The sequence below is a fragment of the Pieris brassicae genome, chromosome 8 (assembly GCF_905147105.1).
Source record: "Pieris brassicae chromosome 8, ilPieBrab1.1, whole genome shotgun sequence".
NCBI lineage: Eukaryota > Metazoa > Arthropoda > Insecta > Lepidoptera > Pieridae > Pieris > Pieris brassicae.
Window position 1 is genome coordinate 4,469,748 of NC_059672.1, and position 18,073 is coordinate 4,487,820.

General features: G+C 34.8%; 1 protein-coding gene across 1 annotated transcript; it reads left to right on the forward strand.

Annotated features, from left to right (window-relative positions):
* The first annotated feature begins 1,961 nt into the window (after nt 1-1,961).
* LOC123713610 (pickpocket protein 28-like) lies at nt 1,962-16,742 on the forward strand. The gene is made up of 14 exons (XM_045667359.1): nt 1,962-1,998; nt 4,239-4,427; nt 6,853-6,982; nt 7,403-7,524; nt 9,344-9,449; nt 9,958-10,109; nt 10,724-10,835; nt 11,295-11,387; nt 12,129-12,268; nt 13,205-13,335; nt 14,123-14,182; nt 14,673-14,877; nt 15,987-16,160; nt 16,604-16,742. The coding sequence occupies exons 1-14, from the start codon at nt 1,982-1,984 to the stop codon at nt 16,674-16,676; spliced, it is 1,704 nt and encodes a 567-aa protein (XP_045523315.1). The 5' UTR covers nt 1,962-1,981; the 3' UTR covers nt 16,677-16,742.
* The last annotated feature ends 1,331 nt before the right edge of the window (nt 16,743-18,073 follow it).

Here is an 18,073-nt window from a genome sequence, read left to right on the forward strand (position 1 = left end):
ACTTTGCTCTATTGACAATAGACGGCAGCGTTCGCGATTTCTTTTAAGTCTATAGCCTATGTTCATCATAGATAACATAGGGTTCTAATCAAATAAAAATAGTGCGTAATAAACTTGTAGTCTTTTGATAATACTGTTGTACGACTTATACATATACACAATAATTTAATAAGATTTTAAACCTGTTGTTCTAGACTCATTTGCAACCTTGTAAAACGAAATAAGCGCCGCTAAGTAAAATTAGGTTATTAAAAATCATCTGTATTCATTTTTAACTTATAAGGTACACTTGTTAAAGTTTTACTGGTACTGTTTTTTTTTTCCTTTCTGCAAAATTCGTGGAACTCGGTGAATATATTGACAAATGTATATTTCAGTTTAATGTCCTCGTCGAGTTTGTCGTTGATCGCCTGTCTCCTCATTAGAATTCCGCTTAAGTCGTCGTTAGCTGTCATTTTACGCGCGTTTAAAGTTATGTGTGCGCTCTTGCACTCGCGTGTCGACTTGAGAACGACCTTGCTAAGACTGGCAATCGGTGCGACTTAAGACTAGCGTGTTGGTACATGCCGTGTTTCCTAACTATTACCTAGCGCCTACGAAATGCTCTGCGCAATCTGGGGCTTGTCGCGATTTAACTCTGCGCACTTAAACAAGCGACGAATACTGAAACCACAGTTACAAGAGACAATTAAAGTAAATACTGACCTCGCGACTACACTGATATCATTATATAATCAGTCATCTTTAGGCTGACGTTTAATTAATTCATTAAAATTATACTCTTGGGTCCCTACCAACCCTTGTTTAATGTTCGAAAATTGTTATGGGAAACGCTAGTGTCATTAATTTTATGGGGTAGATAAATTAACCACCATTTTTAAGAAGATTAATTGTATTTTAATGTTTTGTTACAATTCACTTGTAATATAAAGAAGTAAAACATAATGTGTGCATCCAATACAAAGCCACCAAGCGCGCTGCCTACGTACTATCCGGTTACCTGCGTGCACGCACACATTCACGCGAATCATGCAAAACCAGTTTTCGGTAGGTTTCGTACGAGTGACGACAAAATGATATCCATGTAAAGTGTCGATAAAAATACATCACACCCCTCCAGATCCCATCAAGGGGCCGATAAAAAAGCCCGATAAAAATCAGAAAAATTTACCCTGAACCTAGACCGAGTAACATTCGCTTGTTTAGAGTCTAAAGAAGTAGGAGGTTTTCCACACACAGTTTATTACACAAAATAAAAGCAGGTATTAAACGTTCGATTGAAAGCGATACAACATTAGCTTTTACTACCGTTTTAAATACTTTATCCTCTATAACAATGTCCTCACAAAGTCTTTTCGAGAGGGGATAAAGCATCAGCGACGTTATTTTTTCCGGATATATGACGACTATCTGTAGTGAATTGTGATATAAAATCTAAATGTCTGAACCTAGACGAACAACTATTTTTCCTTTCATGGAAAGCAAAGCTGATCGGTTTATGATCTGTATAGACTATAAAATTCGTCGCCTCCAACATATGCCTAAAGTATTTAATGGCTTCATAAATGGCTAATAATTCACGGTCGTATGTTGTCGTTGGCTCGCTTATGATCAGTAGTAACATTTTATTAATATCTTACATTTTTAACTTAATATTAGGGAGTAAAATTGTACCTGGCTGATAAATTCGTCAACTCAGCAATTATTATATAACATTGCTTCCGTACATAAACACGGCAGAATTTTTGTATGGAATAATGCAAACTTGGTAGTGACATAAAACATGTTAATTACCGAAATTGCCACGCCTTCATGCTATCCGTTGTATTACGTGTACGAACGTCATTTAATTATAAGTTATCGCAGTATTTTTAATCTCATAATTGATACATATCCCGAGAGATTACTAAATAGTTTATATAATTTGCAATTGACAAAAGTTGTGTTAAACTTCGCTTCGGTGTTGATCTAGGAGGTCGTCATGAAGAGACGTTTCAGGTAATAAATTGTTTCCAATCCATCCAAAAATATAAACCTATAGTTTATATTTTTGGATGTCTCCCTTCTCTTCTGTGTAATTTTTTTATTTTTATTCATTTAAACTTGGTTACATGAATTTAAAAACAAAAAAAAACATAAATTAACGATGCAACGGGCGGCCTTATCGCTAACAAGCGATCTCTTTCAGGCAACATTGAAGTAAAAAAACAAAAAGGGAAGTAATAAATGGGAAAGAAGTACAAGGGTCAAGTGCAAGAAGTTCATAAATAAATCAACAAAAATAAAATTACAAGTAACACTGAATTATACGTTTTTATTGTCTACCATCTAACTCTTACCGAACTGTTTTCTTTCGCTGACAGGCAAGTTAAATTATGTATATAGAAAAAAATCACGATCGGGGTTAGAACTGAATACAGAAGCGTTAACAACCACAAGCTTAGTCAGTTGGTTAGTAAAAATAGTGCCAAATTGGACAAACGCTAAAATAATTTGCCTGATTTAATTTCTATTTCCGCAGTTGATTATAAATAAGTATTGAAATAAACTACAACGATATATAAACCTTCCCCTTTAATTCAACAAAATATTTTTTTGATAAATGAGTTAATTACTGACAATGTCTAAATGGACTCGGTGATTAATAATAAATAATATAAATCAATGTATAATATTAATATTTTTTCGTTTATACTGACTAAGATTTAATTAAACTAATTTGTTTTATATTGTTAATTTTACGTAATTAAAAATAAGTTGATCGATTTTGTTGGCGTACCTGTACCGTTCCATTGAAATTATACAAGGCATTAAAAAAATGTTCAACACTTTCAACAAAATTTAAGAAAATAAAATACAAAAGAAATAATGTATTTCTTTGACCGAAATACATAGAAAGAATGACATCTTTTATCAAAAAGTATGCTTATCGTATCCTACCCAATCGTTTGACTAAAATATATTATATAATAACTTAAACTATTTGTTTTTCATGTGTTTTGTTAAAAAAGCATTACAACATATTATTATTTATTTATTTACACATCGTTGCATTACAATATTAAAATTGAACATAATTAAATGAAAAGGGGGGCAACCGGCGGCCTTATCGCTTTCGATCGATCTCTTCCAGGCAACCAAAAGACAAGGTAGGCGAGAAGTGCAAAAATACATATTACATAGAGTTATTAAGAAAAAAACTAAACAGGAACAAAAAACAAACTAAACTAATACAGGATACATGAAAAATAAAATGTGCAAATGAATCACTACTTGTACTGACGTACTACTAGTACGAAAGTTAGGGATACTATATGGACAGGTAATGTTGGTACAGAAGAAATTTAAAGGAAGATAGAGTAGGAGATAGATGATAGAGAAGAGATAAGCGATTAGGGACAGGAAGTGAATACCATTGCCTCACTGCAGAGACCTTAAATGATTCGCCAAGAAAAGAAGACTTATGAGATGGGATTTCATGTGTATAGTTTTCGGACGAGCGTAAGCTATAGTTATGGGCTCCCCAAAAATGCTTTGAAATAGGAAGGAGTTTTAGGGTTGAAGAGAATGGAATTTAAGAGATGGAGCATATGAGCACCACGTCGCTGGAAAATGGGAAACCAGCCTAGACGCTTACAGAACGCAGAGATATGGTCGTACTTTCTTAGTCCGAATATAAATCGGATAAAGAAATTTTGAAGATGATCCAGTTTATTTAGCAAATCCTCGATTACATTGGAAGAGCAAGAATCGGCGTAGTCCAGTAATGGCAGGAGAAGAGATTGTACCAGTGAGGTTTTAGTGCTAAAGGGAAGTAAATTACTAAGACGTCGCAGGATACAGGAGGCGCCGTACAATTTGCATGTATATTTATATCAAAGCCAAAGCTTTCTCCAACCATTTTTTCCCGCCGTTATTGCAATTTCTTCTGTCAATCTGGCACAAGGACAGGCTATAACCAGATTAATACAAATGCATTATTAAGAAAACAGGATTGTAATGGTAACGATAGATTTTATGTAAAACTTAAGATCTAAATGGAAGAAAAGATGTGAATTCTATTAAGAATTCGTGTAGAAAACTCTAAAAATAGAAGTGATAAATCGAAAATATAGAAAACTAATTGAAAATTTCTTACATAGACATTCACCTCGTTTTTTTAAGTCGGTAAAATCCCTTCACAATTTATATTATATGCATACATTATATTAATGTTAATATATAACTTACTTTACTAGATCAAATAGTCTTGGGAAAATTGACGATCCATCTTCCGACAGTCCAGTAGCAAATGTCCTTACAAATAATACTGCAGAGAAGAAAAGCACCTTCGGTTCGGTGAAAGAGTATTTTATAGAATATACAACGAACTCTAACCTTCATGGTTTGAAGTATATTGGCGAAAAGCAGCGGACGTACCCTGAAAAGTAAGTAATTTATCTTCGATTTTTTAAAAAACGTTTTCAGTTCTTTGTTCAAAGTCTTGTGTGTGATATTTGCTAGCTACTTACACCAAAATGTTATGTATTTACTGTACGTGGGTAACACTGAAAATGTTAAGAACTGGCCAGTTAGAAAAAAAGTTAAGCCAAGTTAAAAAAAAACGAATAAAACAAACACAGAAACACATTCATGTAAACTAATTTTGCAATTATTAATCGCGTTCAATCTGCGACATATATATTACTAACATAATCTAAACTGACCTACTAAAAAAATCAATATTTTTTGTTACTGTAATATAGCAACTACCAACTATTGTAAAAACGGGAAATAAAAAGTCTTAATATTATTAAACGTTCCTTATGAGTTACATAGATAGATACTGTTACGAAGACGGGTCGACTGCAATGTTTCTAGATTTTTCCACTAGTTAGAGAATTTTTCAGCAAGCTGTAATATGATTTCTGACCGTTTCAGGAGAGGGTCAATCACATATTAGAAAATTGTAATTTTCATAATGTTACCCTAGTTTTCAGGAAGCTGAAACATTTTTTCAATCGGTTTCAGAACATGTGTAGTCGAGTGGTGCAGTGTTCAGGAGACCCGTTTTCAGGCGTTTTCAGGCCTAGTTATACCCCTTTGATGAAGGAATATTCTAGACCGAACTTTCTAGGTGTGAGACAAGGACGACATGATACGAGAGAGAGAGAGAGAGAAGATCAGAACTTTCTCGAAACTAGACGAGCACTCTAGAACGCCGTACGACAAGGACGGAGCAACGTGCGAAAGAGACAAAGAGTGCGAACGTTCTAGAATTGTGCAATCGCTACTCAGTAGCAAGCCCGCCTAGAAAGTTCTCGAATATTGTTTAGAATTATTCCCAGGGATATATAAGCGAGCCGAAACGCGACTAGTCACTTAGTTTTGAATGCGATTACACGAGAGAAACACCGAAGCGATAAAGTGCGAATAAAGTGAATATAAGTGATAAAGTACTGTGTGAAGTGTGCATAAGTGAAGTATTTAGTGACTGTGTTTTTGTGTGTTATTAGTGAATCTCTGCAATTAATTTTGTGCCCATAAATTCCTCATTGATTTTTTAAGAAATAAACCCTTGAAGAAATCTACGGCATTTTCTATCCGATCCCCTAGCTCGTAACAATACTATAGATAGGCGTCCATGCGTAGGGTTGTCTCTTTCCATAAAATATGGCGATGGGGCCGATAGCTGGCCATGCGTGATACTCGTGAACGGGTGCTACTTGTGGTGACTGGTCGTACTAGAATTCGTGTATGTGGTGATGTTAGTTATTTCGACTATCGTATTTGCGTGTTGTATCCACGAGAATGTAAGTGCGTGCACCTATTTCACCATGCATCCTGCTGATGTCATGTGGAACATGGTGTAATGGTTGCAGCTCCTTACAAACGTTGTGTAATACAAAAAACAACTTGGCGATTAAAACAGTGGCAGAGAGATTATTGCCAGTTCTTCTCTTCCGTTCTACGCCCTTGATTTGAGAACTGAAAAATGTAAAATTAAAAGCATTTAATGTCTATTTCTTTTTTTGACGCTTATAAGTGTACTTTGTGTTACCTATATGAATAAATGATTTTTGACTTGACTTGCCTTGCCAAGTGTTTTAATATTTAAAAATTCACTATTAAAATTAAGCATAAGTGTTTGTTTTTTGTGATCATGTGCCATTGTGTTTTATTACCTCCAAAATAATGTCAGTAAGTAAGTGTAAAAGAAAATTGATATACATTTGAAATCTGGCGTCAGCGTATATTTTTAACTTATTAGAATTAATTATGTATATACGTTTAATATACCTATAGAGTAAAGTGGAATTTTAGAGAGTACATTCTTTAAGTCATAAAATCTTAAATGTGTATACTGTACATAGAAGGGTCTTCGACAAAGTACGGTAGCGAATGTTGGACATAGCAGCGAAAACAGTAGAATATATTATGCCGTTAAAATGAGAGCTTTAAGAAGTTGGTACGTAATGTACGTTTCATAACATTAGGTCATAGGATAAGTACTTCGTGAGCAGTGTGGGATAAAAGAGGACGTAGTGTCAAGGATAGGAAAGACAATAGCTTGGCTATGTAGAAAGGATGAATTAGAAGCGGCTTACGAGTAGTATATACAAGGCAATCGTGGATGGTGAGGTCAGATCGGGTTGCATACACATGGACTAAATCCAGAACGTTCTGGACACGAGACAAGTTAACAGTACCCAACTGAGGAGCATGCATGATGAATATCATAAAAGTAGATAAAGCGAGAGGCCCGTAGCATGTGGAGGTCCATGTACTCTGTCTACCTTTGGACAAAGGCCGTCAGTGTATAGGTAAATAATTTTTTTAAACCTAATTGCCTTAAAGTCATAATAATTTCAGATTATTCTGGGTGTTAATGTTCACATCATGTGTGCTGGTCTGTGGCTCTACCATGATGAAAGTGTTTAAAAAGTGGGCCGAAAATCCTGTCATCGTAAGCTTTGCAGAAACCTCTACACCTGTGTGGCAGGTATTGTTTTCGTTGTATTTTATTAATGAGATTATGTCAAACTTTTAATTCTTTTAACCACATACGGCTTCTTAAGCGCGTCGCACCACCTTTTTGTGGAACGAGCTGCCAGTAGAAGTATTTTCAAACCGATATGACTTAGGTGCCTTTCAGAAAAGAGCGTACCATTTCCTGAAAGGTCAGCAACACACCCGGTCGCACCCGGCGTTGCAGGTGTCCATGAGCAGCGCTTATCACTTTAATTAATATTTGTATACTTATTATTATTTTTATTATCTTAATAGGTTACTGAGAGTTTCACGGGTTTGTAAAGAAGGCCTTAATCAAAGACAATTAAATTTTAAAATTTTAAAAAATACCAACGCAGGAATGTGTTAATCCTCTCATAACAAACATTTTTATATAAAATTCCTTTTCCAGATACCGTACCCCGCCGTAACCGTATGCTCTGAGACAAAAGTTAAACAGACTAAATTCAACTTCACAAAATACTATCATATATACAGGCATGAGACTGCAGTTGCTAATTTATCAGAAGAGGTGTAAGTAAAAAATAGAATTCTCTATCTTCCTTTAAACTTCTTCTGTACAAACATTACCTGTCCACATCGTATCCCTAACTGTCTTACTAACTGACGTGAGACGTATTTTTAATGTATCATCTTTTTAGTTTAGTTTGTTTTTTTTTCGGTTTAGTTTTGTCGTAATAACTGTGTATAACATGTATTTTTGCACTTCTTGCCTATCTTATGTAATTTAATACATTTTTATTTATTATTTACTTTACTCACAGTGGTTGCCTGGAAGAGATCGCTCGAAAGCGATAAGGCAGCCAGTTGCCCTCCTTTTGATTTAATTATGTTATTTTTTTTGTATATTGTAATGTAACAAAGTGTTAATAAATAAATAAAATCAAATGGTAATGCAACTTTCGTTGACTTATGGCCACTCGTAACATTATAACATAGTTATATGACTGCCCTGAAGTGGCTGGTAGAGAACTTGTATTGGCAGTCGGAATATCTTTTTTTACGCGTTTTACGCTAAGGACTCACGAAGCGGTTTTCACCCGCACCCGCTGTGCTTGCGGGCCCGCAGCCTGTGTAGAATACAGATATTTATTTAAAAAAATAGAACCCATTTCACGACGTGTCTTACTCCCGCGGCGTGTGCATTGGCGGGCGCGGGTGAAAACCGCTTTGTGATTCTTTAGCCTTAGGGTATACCCTTATCGCATTGTTTGTTGGTATAAAAAAATTGGTGCTATTTAAATGGTATGATCCTCAATATACACAAGTGCTTTCATATTAAGTACACAAGAGAGAAAAAACGCCATTGTAGCAGGTTCAAGATATTCGTGAATTGCGTGTAATTATTTAAAAAAAAAAATTAACGTTTAAATCTCAGGTGAATAGTCACCACGTCCGCACGAATGCTCGGATTTCTTAAACGGTACGCAGATTGTTTTGGTTTTACAACTAAAACACTTCTGTACAACGCTCTGGTGCGCAGTCATCTTGAATATGGCAGTATTATATGGAATCCACCATAATCGATCCATTCACAACGCGTTCAAAGCATTCAAAGATCTTTTACGCGGCACTTAGCTTTTATAAGCAGAGGATTTTCTCATCGCCCGCACCATCAGCGTCCTAAAAAATTTAATATGATATCATTGTATTATCGGAGAACTTAAGCCGGTGTTACCCTCTTATATAAACTGCTAAATAACCATATACAGAGCACCTGTTACATCATATTAAAATTCTCGTCCCGTACTCATTCCCTAGGTCTAAAATCAGAAATAAATTCCTCCTACAATAACCAACCTAGGAGTCCTCCTCACCTAAGCACCCCACTTTTGAATTCTTCGCGATTTTAACGGATTGAAAGTGCTTATCCGGAGCTGGATCTATTCGGTAGTGGGCTGATCGGTTTTAGAGAAAGCATTGTTAGATGCTTATTATCGAACCTAATTCGCACTTTTTTTTTATTTCAATTACTTTTTCTACCAAAAAATTCTGGTAATTTTATTGTGTGCGTATTTTATCTTGTATATGTTTTAATTGTATTTTTCAATTTCTTTTTTGAAACACTTATGTTTACTTCAATTGTCATACATTTTAGATGAAATATTTTGTAAAATATGCAGTAAATTATGTACAATTTATGATGTGGTAAACTTCAATAAATAAATAATATATTGGATACAGAAGTTTCATCCAATTCATTTCAGTATTTTTTAAATTAGTTTGACATACAGATATAGACTACGGTCACAGCAGTATTCAACTATTTTGTGGACAAGTACGGCTCCGTGGATTTACTTAGAATACTATTATAACATTAGATTTTCATCAGGCGTAACACGTATGAAGATGTCTGCATGATCTGTGACGACCACATCGCGCCAACCAATGGAAGAGAGACCTCAATGGCCAATGAAACAATTGAAAACTTAAGAAGGGTTAGTTATAACTCACAATATTAAAAAAAGCATTAATTAAAAAATTCTCATCTTTGATCTTTATTTAAGCCAGTCCAGAGATGGTTAGATATAATAGCTAAAACCTTTAGAATTAATATACTTCACCTAGTGCATTAAGTACGTGTTTATAAAAATATCTTGGCGATTTTAAAGAATGACGGAGAGCTTATTCCCATTTGCTTATTCTTCTCGTGATTGCCCCCGATCAAAAGGGCAGTAAATGTCAATTATGAAGCACTTTTTACTAACGTTCATAAAGTAAAACTGTACATTAAGTAATGTCATTTTGATTTTGGTTATTTATTGTTATTATTTCTATTGAAAATTAGTGTTCTAAATAGGTAACTATTTATATTATTTACACACACATTGGTACTAGTGAGCCTTCTTGAATCTTGAAGGTTTTACAATTTAGAAGCTTTTGGAACAACCCAACGTACGATACTGCTTCTTTAAAGCTTTCTCAATATTTGTACTATGTATGCAGATATCTCCCGACATACATGACATATTCATTAGCTGTAACTGGTTGGATGAATGGAACGATTGCACTAATATGTTTTACGAAGTGATTACTGAAGAAGGATTTTGCTACACTTTCAATAGCCTTGGAGCGGACGAACTTTTCAGACTCGAGAAGTATGTAAATTAATACCTATTAATTAAAAATTTGGAATTAGAATTTAATTAAAAATTTAATTACATTATACTCGTGGTTAAGAGAAATGTGTAGTTGATACTTATTTATACTTATTACATAAATCAGTTAAAAGCGAATAAAACAAATCTACACCAACATTTGGTCGCTGTGCCATAAGTACTGGAAGAAATTCCTATCAGGAATACCTATTCCATTAGCATTTGACGCACGTGATAACCCGGTCTAGGTTTGATACCCAGCGAATTATTATTTGTCATATTAGTTGAGAAGTCTAATTATGTGGTCCTAAAAAAAAAGTGTCACGTTGTGTGTTGTGTGTCCACTGGTTCCCAATGTGAGATGTTTAGAGGGCAATACGAAAATGGACTCAACGTTGTTGTTTTGTTTGTTTTGAAAATTTACCTACTGTGTTTTCTTACGAGTTTTCTTAAAGTGAGCAATTTCATTTTTATATTAAAAATTATGCATGTTACATTGAGGCATGGCTGAAAATAGGTTGGGAAACAGTGCTCTATCAGTCACATAAGAATTCATTTATATCTTTTTAACAACCTTATTTATTATATATTTAAATAAAACTTTTTATGTACAGCCTGCACACGGATTATAATTATTTGGCCTTAGACCAAAAAAATATAACTTGGACCTTGGACGGGGGCTATCCACCGAACTCACCATTGGATTCATATCCTTGGAGGGGATCTGTACGTTTAAATTTATATAAAAGTCCTCCAAAAACTTCATGTACATAACACTGAAGGTGTTGCTTTAGTTTCCCGAGGATTAATTCGGTTAAGCCGATAAGCCGTATCACCTATTCCCTCCGGTTTCCGAAGCCAAAAGCCTAAGAATGTAATTTTCACTCAAGATAATATAAAAATAGTGCTTAATAATCCTGGGGTGTTATATTGCAACTGTTTTTTTAAATAATTTTCTTTTAAAGACAAATAGGCGATTAGCTTAAATAGGTAGATCTGAATACACAACTTCAGGTTTCAGATTTACAGCCTTTTGTAAGAATCGACCAAACTTTGCCTAATATAAATATATATATATAATTTGAAAATTTTAATTAATTGAATGCGCAAAAAATTATAACGAAATGGAACAATAAAAAAAGTACGTTTAGTGTCTACTTAATGGTTAAATTTATTACATTCCAGGGCTACGGCGCCAAAGCTGGTCCAACATTTCTTTTAAATACGGAAGCTATTGACTTGGACTATCTTTGTAAAGGACCCGTACAAGGATTTAAGGTATTTTCAATAGCCCTTTGTTTTAATAAAATCAATTACATAGTAATAAAATTTATGCTTAACGCGAATGCGGCCACAGATAAGTATACATTGAAATAAAGTCTATGTAAATTACACAAATTTCGTGAAATTGACATTTGATAATTAAAATAATTATAATAAAATGTATGCCAAACGTCAGCACGGCCACAGATAAGTAAAAATTGAAATTGAAAATTACACAAATTTCGTGAAATTGACTTCTGATAATAGAAATAATTATAATTAAATGTATGCTAAACATTAGCGCAGCCACAGATAAGTAAATATTTAAAGACTATATAAATTACACAAGTTTCATTCATTGTATCACGTTATATTAGTTTTTGCGTTTGAAATTGAAATGTTTCCCTTAATGATTATTTTATGTCTCCAAAAATAGAGTTGATGTTGATATTTTTGGTATTGGATAATACTTGATTAAGATGAATTATTTAGGCTTTAAGCATGTGTACAACATTTAGTGTTTGTATGTTTGCCCACAAATTTCTGAGCTAAAAGTCTTCGAGATGATCCTGAGATTTATGTGAAGCCATATTACAATTATTTATTGTTATGTACTTATTATTAGTGTACGTGGATGACTCTAGTATAATATTTTCTCTCTGATTGTTAAATTGTGATTTCCGCTTTTGACATAACGGAGTCACATTTAGCGGCAAGACTCGACTGTGATCTACTGATTAATGTCTGGTCATCTAGATTCTTTTACACAATCCGGCTGAGCTACCACGCCTCTCCGAACAATTCTTCAGAGCACCGCTCTCTCATGAAGTAATTGTTGCAGTCAAACCCAAGATGATGACAACTTCCGAAGGCTTGAGGTCCTATGACCCTGAGAGGTAAAGTTTTCTAATAAGTACCATTGGCTTCATGCCATACAAAAGATAAAGACGGTATTCAGAACTATGTCGAACAAAAACATCAGAATCGGTACCTCTGTCAATTGGAAGTTACAGAGTAAGGGGACTGCATAGATGTCGTGACTTTCGTCCCTTTTTTATTTTTACTTTTTTCCCTTGACTCTTGTATGGTAAAAATAAGCACTATACTTATTAAGAATCACTATAAAATCAATGTTTTTTAATCATTTTTTCAACGATTACTAACAAAATGCAAGGAAATACGGTATAGAGAAGACCGCGTGGTAAAGAGCGCTCTATTTGGGCTCATTTACACGAGCGGCAGGATGCCGACGGTAGAGCAACTGCACTCGTTGACATGTCTAAATGGAAGCTCTACAGCAGTCGTGGTCGACTCTCATTGTACAGGAGCCAGCTGCAAAATGAATTCCGAAGGAGAAACACTTTCATTTACTTCGTCGATGTCGACATTAACGAAAAAGAAACACACGTACATTGTGGATTCGAGAAATATTAATGGATAGAGAACAAGATGGACTTTTTTTGACATACAGCCGCCCACGTATTTTAATGTTCTATTACTTTACTCATGTAGTTTGTAATTCCATCTAGAAGCATTTTTCTTTACTGCCACAATAAGCATTTCAACATCAATGCTGTCATTGTAGATTATTTTATAAAATCGCAACGCGTGCCCACTCCTAAACTATTTGCAGTCAACTGACAAAATTGCGGACACGGCACGCTACAAACACAAACAACTTCAAACATTGACGTAGATCGGTCGTGTAAATGAGCTCTTCGACTGATGGCAGAGAAGACATGAAGTTGCAACAGAGAAATTAATATTGTTACTAGCTTATTGGTCAAAAATTCGTGACATGTTTTGATTAATGATAACATTTTCTTTTTTAGGCGCCAATGCTATTTCTCAAGTGATCGGTATTTAAAATATTTTAAAATTTATACGCAATCAAATTGTGAGATGGAGTGTCTAACGAACTTCACCTATGCACGCTGTGGGTGCGTTCACTTTGGGATGCCGCGTAAGTTGTCTTCTTAGTCTTACAAAAAGGTTACAAATCTGTTTTATCATCGTCTAGGTTCATCGTTGACGTCGAAGCATATTGCGAAATTTCCGTATCACCTCGCAGTCCGTTGTTCCATAACTGAGCGTTTAAGAGCGTACTAAATCTTATAAGGCCTGCAACGCACTCGCGAGCCATAAGGCATTAGGTTTGTCCATAGGCGGTATCACATAAAATCAGATAAGCCTCGTTGCCTGGCCAGCCTGCCCGTTTGCCCCCTGTTCTATAAAAAAGAATCTAATAGGCAAAACGTCTACCGGTTTCCTCGTGATATTTTCGTTCTCTGTTAAGATTTAATAGGTAACTATTAATATAATGTAATTATATTTACTATTACAATATACCTATGAGTATAAGTAATACTGTCCTGTAGGCCTTGACGGAAAATCTCTATTGGGACTTTCTATCCATAACTCATACTCCGACGGCTGTCCGTCTAGAGTATGAATATATGGAGAGCAGGTCATGACCTTTATGTGATCATCCATGGAGTTTCCAAACCAAGAGCTACTATTTTAATATGAAACCTGACATACTTACAGTGTCCAAGACGAAGTTATGACATGAACAATAATAAAACCAGTGGCGCTACAACCTTTTAAGGGTTGGGGGCTTCTGTTTCAATAAAATATAGCAATTAGTTGATCACACTTCGGCCTAACGCAAAAATATTATCAGAAAACGTGAAACCCTAATATGTTTTTCTTGACGCTACCAAAAAGTAATGTATTTTTAATATTTTTAGATGGTCAAAATATGTCCACGTGTAACTCTGGAAAAATGGAGTGTCTTAAAACGGCTAAAAGTTAGTGATTTTTTGTTGTTTTTTTATTATATTCAGGTCTATCGCTTTTGTTTAGATGGGAGGCACAAGCCTCTTTCAAGTAATTAAGTTTGATACACAAAATCGTTTAAAAACAATGAAAAAGATCGAATTCAGTGGTATTTTGTTTTGATTAACCAGAAATTTAAAACCCCAGTTTTAGAAATAAAACGTCGTTTATATCTTTGCAAGAGATTAATAAATCTTGGTCAACTTTTTGGGTCTAAGGCGAGCCGGTTCCCTCAATATGATTTCGTTCACCGTGAGAGTAACACGCCGAAGCTGCTGCCGAAACTGCTTTTCAAGAGATACTTGACTAAAATGTTTCGAAACGAGATTGTTATAAGATGCACAACGGACCTGTTACCATAAATTTTGGTTACCATGAATTTATTCATATTGCTGTATGTTAATTGATTATTATAAAAATCGGTTAAAAAATATTTAAATAATATTTGACACAAATCTTCAGAGGAACTGGTGACAGTCGAAATGAAATTAGGAATGGCGGGAGATGGCGAAAACGATACAATTAGCGAAGCGCGCGAAGTTGCGTTACGTTGTAAATGTCTGCCTGCGTGCACTTCCATAGAATATGAAGCTGAGACATCGCAGGCTGATTATGATTTGAAATCTCTCCTTAGAGCGTACAGCCCGCGATTTACTGATACAGATAAGTGAGTACCTTGATTTTAACGCACATAAAAAAAAACTAATTGTATTGTACGAATTAAACCATAATTAACGTATATAAAGTAATCCACCATAAATTAATGTAACAAAAAACAATAATTAAACTTAAAAAATAATTACTAAAATATATTATTAAAAGGAGTTCCTTTAGGCAAGGTTTCGAAGATACTGGCAGCATTAAATAGCTAGGCTAATTCTTTGTCCGAGGTAGCTGCCTGCTCATCGGTCTCCTGTGATGTCGTCTAGTCTTTTTACTTAAAAAAGGCTTATAGAGCTAGGACCCAACGGACCTAGGGTCTCGACACCGAATCGGACAAAATCATATACGGAGCCCAAACCTCTGTATTTCCATGCTATAGATTTTTCAGCCGCTTCACAAGCCGCACCAACTCTGTTGTTGGTTCCATGTAGATGGTAAGAGGCCAGCGTGTCTGAACAGGTTGCATCCCATACAGCACCCGGCCCATCTTCCATGAAATCAAACTCATACCGTCTGGTTTCTTGTAATACCAGTCGATATTTATTATTTTTTATTGACAGGTCAACGTGTAATTTTAATAGCTATCCCGACTTAATATGAGTTTTGTATCTCTAGTATATCAATCGCATATGGGATCGTATGGTACCAGTTCCTATTAAAGTCGTGATCACTGTTGGATGTTACTGAACAAAGGCATTGGAAGCCAACTCATCGGAGGGATCACAGAGTAAATTAATTTCTTACTAATCTGTGGAAGAGGTCACTAGTCTGTGGAAGAGGTTGTGCTAGATTTTTCCTATGGCCTTGTTGGTGAGGCTATAAATAAATACAGAGTCAGATCAGAGAGTTCGATCCCCGGTTGTGCACGAATGGTATTTACATCTATGTGCACTCGCTTGTACAGTGAACATCGTGAGAAAAATGTCATTACTCAAATCGAAAAATCGAGATGTGTCTGACTGAAGGCGGATAACCTACTTGTCTATGAAATAAAAATGATGAAAGAAACGGATGCATAATTAGTTATTAATAATAAACAATCTTGGTGATGTTTATAGCTTGTTATTTTTTATTTATAATGTAAAAATAAAAGATTAATAAATTTTCTTGTAGGCATTTACCCTCCCAAGTGCTCGTGTTTTTCAAGGAAGCTCAGTTCATAGCATCACGCAGGTCGGAATTGTATGGACAAACTGATTTTCTCGCTAACTGCGGCGGTTTATTGGGGCTCTTCATGGGCTTCTCAATATTAAGTGTGGTTGAAATCATCTACTTCTTGACTCTAAGGTAAATTAAAATTTATTAAAATTCAAATTAGGTTATTGTCTTATTCTGATAAAAGTATTTTGGTCACATTAGTTTGCTATGAGGCTGTGTTTGCAATATTTGCTTGGAATTTTTCATTGATTTTCATATTCTGAAAAGTATTTGTTTCAGACTCCATACATATTTCAAGAGTCAAAATTTTATAGGAAACATTTAATATAACATAAACTCAAAAACTGATAAACCGTTTTCAATAATTTTTAGACATTCCTATACATCCTTGAGGCTATATTTTCGTCCAAAATCTAAAAAAGTATCCATCAAATTTATAAAGAAGAAATTAAAAGGTGATTGAATTTGTGTCCTACCAACTTGTTTAAGTGTTGAGACAATTGACATTTCTGAATGAAGTACGATTTTCGTTTTTCTTTTAATTTATCTTGTTATTTGAATATTTCTTGCAGGCTGTACTACCTACTATGGAAGAAAAAGGATTCGAAAATAAACGCTGATCTCAATAATAAACGATTAGGTTAAGTTTTTTCACTAATATAAAATTGTATTGCATCGTTTTTAACTTTTAGCGTTTCATGTTTATTTTTACCAGAAAAAAACAAAACTTAAAAGAAATATGTAAAACACAGCATGACTTGATTAACATCTTATGAAATCCAAGCTACAAATAAAATATGACTATATGAAAATGTTGTTTTCAATATTACCTATATTAATAGGTACATCATACATGCCTCCCACGTCGCGTCCGAGTGAAATTTTGAGCAAAGGATTTTCATCCCATTGTTTTCAACTTTGGCTAATCTATTTCACCCCAAAATAATCAGAAAATACATAAATAATTTAACAAATCGTAAAGATGCATCCCCGTACCAATCTTCCACTGGCCTATTTAACGAAAAGCGATTTTAATCTCTGACGACCAATCCTTTTGCGAGCGGCTTGATCCCTCGGCGTTGCGAAAAGATATCTTCTTCCGCATTTACCACGGAGTGTTCAGAGAAGTTGTTCGTAGTTATAATTGCAGCTGAGATCCATCATCAGACGTCGAGGCAGTATACTAAATTCCATCCGTATCACCTCGACGTCCGTCGTTCCACAACTGAGTGTTTTTTAAGTAGTTTTTCCGAGTGCCACCACTGCCCACTGAAGTATTTCTGAACCAATTCGACTCATGAAAAGAACGTACCAATTTTTTAAAAGGCCGGCAACGCACTCGCGAGCTCTCTGGCATTCAGAGTGTCCATGGGCGGTAGTATTTAAGATCAGATGAGCAGCCTGCCCGTTTGGGCCCTGTTCTATAAAAAAAAACCTGCTTAGCTAGCTTGTCACTACTAATCTAAAGCTTACTCAAGCTACAAATAATATAATTATTGTAAATTATACTTTTGTTAGAATTCTTTATTTTTTTAATGATAATTTTTAGCGGACATTTTTGTTCCAACCCTTAATTCATAATATTTGTTTACTAGAACCTCCAAGCGAAAATGATACATGCTGTAAAACAAATGTTTGCTGTCTTTCGCCCATATACTTCAACACCATGAAGAAAACAGTTAAATGAGTAGTGATTTTAAATGATTAATTGCGTCTCCATATTCGATAGAACTTCTCCCAGATTTAGTGGTAATGCTGAGCTGACAACTGGATCTGAATTAGAAGTGCAATGTTGACATATTGCAGCAACGTTTTTATAAATTCCGATATGATATAAATTTCTATGCCTGGTTCCTCCTAGATATATTAACACGCCTTGTATGTCGTACTAGTAAGTCGCTTCTCATTCATCCTTTCCAGATAACCAAAATACCTAAGCATTCCCTTTCTTATCCTTGTCACTACGTCCTCTATTATACTTTATACTGCTCACGTATCTCAATATTGTTTATGCTATCAGGTTTTTTCTTTCAGTTTAACGA